At 48.9% G+C, this 4716-nt stretch overlaps 1 protein-coding gene across 5 annotated transcripts; it reads left to right on the top strand.

The window, feature by feature from the left end:
- Positions 1-283: 283 nt before the first annotated feature.
- Positions 284-2048, top strand: LOC119338023. Of its 5 annotated transcripts, none has more exons than XR_005163741.1 (4): positions 284-925; positions 1191-1370; positions 1472-1554; positions 1665-2048. XR_005163741.1 is itself a non-coding variant. In XM_037610311.1 (3 exons), exons 1-3 carry the CDS (start codon positions 777-779, stop codon positions 1551-1553), a joined length of 414 nt encoding a protein of 137 aa, XP_037466208.1. In that variant the 5' UTR covers positions 284-776; the 3' UTR covers positions 1554-1658. The 5 variants fall into 5 exon arrangements, 1 of the variants encoding a protein (XP_037466208.1); XR_005163740.1 differs by having other exon boundaries at positions 1188-1370; XR_005163742.1 differs by having other exon boundaries at positions 1188-1378.
- The last annotated feature ends 2668 nt before the right edge of the window (positions 2049-4716 follow it).

Raw genomic sequence — 4716 nt, 5'->3', positions numbered from 1 at the left:
GTGGGATCGGGTGGGCCAGCGTGGACCGGGTCCGATATGGCGGGCATGCCGGGGCGCTCCCATATCCGCCCCATATTTAAGTTAGATATGGTGTGTGCCGGTGAGCCCGGGCGTTTGAGGGGCCTGTCTGGGTTAAAAAATCGTGACCGGGAGGCCCGCCCGGGCGTATGAGGCGTATGCTCTAAGAAATAGTAGTATCTCTTTTCAATATTTCACTTACTTTAAATCAATATGTCTGATAATATATTCATATGATGGCTCGGTGCGGCAGCAACAACACCCACTGCCGCCCACCACCGCTCACTGCGTGCCTCTTCCTTATCCACACACAACACACAACACACAAACATCGGCCATTCCACCTCCTCTTCTTCATCCACCCCGATCTAAGCCCACGAACAGCTTGGCCTAGCCTTCCCACCGTGCGCAGCCGTGGTGGCTGGCGGGGGCCAGGGCAGCAACCCCCCTGTCGGTGAGGAACCACGAGAGGACGCCATGGATGGCGGTTTGGAGCTGCGTCGCCCGATCTGGCCGCCAGCCCAGTATCTGATCCCTGCGTCGGCTTCGGCTCGATTCGGACGTCCATAGCCTCCGCCACCTGTGCATGCCCCCCCCTAGGTCCGGCCGATGATCTCGCGCCGCTTCGTCTGCTCGCGTTGACCCCGAGAAGGCCAACGCCTCGTCGTCCAGCCGCGGCCCGGCCTGTGACGGCGGCGGCGGCGGCATCCCCGTGCCGTGGTGGTGGAGCTCTCCGGTGGGTGGCTGGGCGACAGGGGATGCGGGGCTGGCTCGGTTGCTCGCCAGATCGGCAGGCCTGTGTGGAGGCGCGGGAGGCGGTCTGGCGCAGCGCCTGCTGTGTGTCGTCCTCGGCAGCTGCCTGGCGGGATGCGTTGTGGTGGTGCCGTGTGCACTGCGGCTGCCAATGGTATCAATGTTTTTCTGTATTCTCTCAACTCTGTTTCCATGAGGATTATTAGAAGGAATGTCAAATTCGCCGCCGCGACCACTGTTTTTTGTTGGATTCATGCGCCGTTCCTCTTTGATTGATTGTATCTCACACTTCTTTCGTTGGCTTGTTGATTCTTGCAATTTGGAAAGTATATAAGTTGCTAGGATTTGATGTAAAGTTGCGGGGTGGGACTATTAATTCGAATCTGAAATTTTAGCACAAACTCTGACTGCTGCAGCAGGGAGGGAGAGGAGGGCGATGCGAGCGGGTGCGGGTGGATGCGGGTGACTCCTTTTTTTCCCCGACGAACCGTTATTTTCACTTATGCACGTGACTGCGGGTTAATTACCAACAAACAAAGGGACTTTTCTGTAAAAACGCCGCCGACGTACGACATAAACCCAATTCTCTTTATTATTAGGTAAAGAGGTAAAGATAAAGATAAAGATTCAGGAATCCTGTACCGTAATGTTGTTACTTATTTTCTAACCTAACTTTTTTTCATGTGACATGTCATTACAGAGCAGATATATTGCCTTTGAATTTACTTCTATCTGGAGAGGGACAGGTCTGTAGTAGATTTGTTTTCAAAACAAATCTCTAAGGTATGTAGGTTAACCTGCTGTTGGCATGTACACTGTACACATTTTCTGGCCTTTATCCAAATAACAAAATGCACATATTCAGAAGTATTTTTATATCCTTTATTATGCAGGTGAGGATAGGGGTAGCGATGGAGAAATGGTGTAGATGGTGGCTGAGAGGGAGGGGCCGAAAGAAATACGTCCACATTTGTAGCTATAGAGTAACTGGTGAACACATACTTTGCTTGTTTATATTTTCCAGAATAGTACTCCCTCCGTCCGAAAATACTTGTCAGAAAAATGGATAAAAATGAATATATCTAAAACTAAAATATGTCTAGATACATTCATTTCTCCGACAAGTATTTTTGGACAGAGGGAGTATAAAGGAATGGCGTGTGTCGTCTGTAACATGCCCCCTTTGTTTGAATATTCAACCAGGAGCAATTTCATCTCATTTGGCAACGAGCATTGAGACGTTTTTTTGTTGTCAAAAAAGGTCTTATATTTTGACATAGAGGGAGTATCTCTTAGCAACCACTAGACATTTTTGTAATATATCTGTGCATTCTACCCTGCCTAGAGTTTTGGTTATTTTGGCCCTTCCATGCATTGAATTCAGAAACACTTTCAAAACTGGGCCAGTTTCAGAATTCATGCAAATGAATGCTATATCGAGTGAAATCGGCGTTTTTTTTTTATTTTACTAATGTCACTTTTGACAGTATGAAGATACTGCCCTGAAACCCTGATGTTAACAGCTCAAAGAAGGCATTACAGAAAAAGTTGTTGCCGTTTTTGTCATTCTGAGGACATGGTACGTGAGGTTGATGGAAGTTTGGGTGGTTCGATTATTATAACTCTCAGAACAAAAGTTCTACCGTGACATTATGTTCGTGCTGTAAGCTTGAGTGGGTTACCTCACAACAATCTGTAAGCTTGGATCACAATTTGGCACCCAAAATATTGTGAGATTTTGTTTCTGTGTCTGACTAGATGATTTTGTTAAGTTTGCTGCCTAAAGTGCTTGTTCTTCCGGAATTTAGCTCCATTATTGTCTGGCTCCCCACGTGTCTCCCAGCATTTCATACTCCCTGTGGCTAAGAATCATGTGTGTCAGCCAGTGGATCAAGGGGGTTTAGGAGTTACTGATTTGCAAGTTATGAACATTTGTCTTGTAAGTAAATGGATTTGGAAGCCTGAAAACAGTGAAGGAACGTGGCAGGATGTCATTAAGAAGAAATACTGTACTCCCCCTGTTTACTTTTGTAAGTCGTTTAACACAGCTGGAATTGAATTGTTTTAGGTGCTGTCTTAAATGTCTAAAACGTCTGACAAAAGTGAATGGAGGGAGTAATAAAGAATTGCTTACTTGTGTGAATACTAAACCTGGACAATCGCAATTTATGCATGGTCTACTAAGCTGTAGGGATTTGTTTTATAAATTCTGTAGAAAAAATGTTGGGAATGGCCTTAATACTAGATTTTGGAGGATCAATGGATCGGGAATAAACCTCTGTGTGACAGATTCCCTAGACTTTACCATGTGAGTACTAGCTGCAATATCGTAGTAGTCGTTTTTAACTCTGGATGGGATAGCATTAAGTTTAGAAGGAATCTTAGAGGTGCCTTGCTCGATAGTTGGAACAAATTGTAATTACTTTGTAAGGATATACAGTTAAGTGAGGATAGGATAGGGATAGATGTAGATGGAAGCTCACTGAGTCAGGAGAGTTTTCTATTAAATCCATGTATAAGATGCTTAAAGCAGTTCAAGATGCAGAGGACTGCTGCCAATGTGAAGATCTGGGCCAAGACCTGTTCAGTGATGCAAAACTCCAATCCCATTTGGCGTCGGAGGTGATCCTGTGGCTGGATATTGCTCAGGAGAAGAGGAAGCTCACGCCCAGGGAATTCGAGCTGCGCAAATGCTGAAGCAACGGATCGTCGGGCTGGCAGCAATCGAGTGAGCGCACAAAAGCCAGGCATCCAGGATAACATGGCTTCACGCTGGGGATGCAAGGACCGCATTCTTTCAGGCAAAGATCAACGGTGGTGCACCATCACTTCACAGAGTTGCTGGGCACGGTGCGCGCGCGAGGATAAATGCTCAACTGGAATGCCATTGAGCTGCCGCGACTACAGAACGAGGGGCTTGACAACCCGTTCTCAGAAGCTCAGGTGTGGGAGGCGATCGTGGCGTCGCTGGTGGAGAAGGCGCTGGGCCCCGATGGCTTCTCGGGTAAGTTCTTCCGGGTCTGCTAGGGCACAATCAAGACCGACGTCATGGCCGTCTTCAATCACTTTCTACAGGCTCGCCAGGGGGAATTTCAGCGACCTGAACCTGGCGATGATCGTTCTGCTGCCCAAAAAGGAAGGGGCCACCACTGTCTGCGTTCATCCACTCCGTTGCAAAGCTGATCGCCAAGGTGCTCCCCATGCACCTCGCCACGGTAATTAATCAGATCATCTCGCCGGCTCAGACTGCCTTCCAGAAGAACAAATGCATCCAAGACAGTTTCATGTACGTACAGAACAAAGTCAAAGCCCTGCACCGCAGGAAAACCCGGCGCTCCTGCTCAAACTGGACATCGCCAAGGCTTTCGATAGTCTCTCCTGGGAATACTTGCTCGAGCTTTTGCAGCGGCTAGGTTTCAGCACACGCTGGAGAAATTGGATCGATGCCCTTCTGTCAACATCTACGCCGGCCTGTCTGCTGAATGGAACCCCCAGCGAGACCATCTTCCACCGATGCGGGCTGCGATAGGGGGATCCCCTCTTGCCCCTCCTCTTCATCATCGCGATCGACCCACTACACCGGCTGCTAGAACAGGCGACGCGGACGGAAACCCTGCAGCCAATCCCTGGCAGTGCAAAAAGGCTACGGGTCAGCCTGTACGTTGACGACACCATTATCTTTGCAAACCCTGACCGAGCGGAGATCGACACACTGATGAAGGTCCTCAAGCTCTTCGGGGAGGCCACCGGGTTGCGCGTCAGCCAACCAAAATCTTCTGCGATCCCCATATGCTGCGACGACGTGGACCTCGGTGACGTCCTGTTGAATTTTGGCGGGCAGAAGACTAGCTTCCCAATCAGTTAGCTCAGCCTCCCCGTCACGACGGGCAGGATTAGGTTTGTCCATCTGCAAACCCTGACCCTGCACCCGGACATATGGATCGA

The sequence above is a fragment of the Triticum dicoccoides genome, chromosome 7B, assembly GCF_002162155.2.
Source record: "Triticum dicoccoides isolate Atlit2015 ecotype Zavitan chromosome 7B, WEW_v2.0, whole genome shotgun sequence".
In the NCBI taxonomy this organism is placed as follows: Eukaryota; Viridiplantae; Streptophyta; class Magnoliopsida; order Poales; family Poaceae; genus Triticum; species Triticum dicoccoides.
This window is presented reverse-complemented; position numbering and strand designations above follow the sequence as displayed.

Bases quoted from the DNA above. Each gene is read 5' to 3' on its own strand.
- LOC119338023 (XM_037610311.1), top strand. From the start codon at position 777: ATGCGGGGCTGGCTCGGTTGCTCGCCAGATCGGCAGGCCTGTGTGGAG. The intron at 926-1,187 runs GTATCAATGTTT...TGACTGCTGCAG, and splicing joins GTGCACTGCGGCTGCCAATG to CAGGGAGGGAGAGGAGGGCG. The intron at 1,371-1,471 runs GTAAAGAGGTAA...ATGTCATTACAG, and splicing joins CCAATTCTCTTTATTATTAG to AGCAGATATATTGCCTTTGA.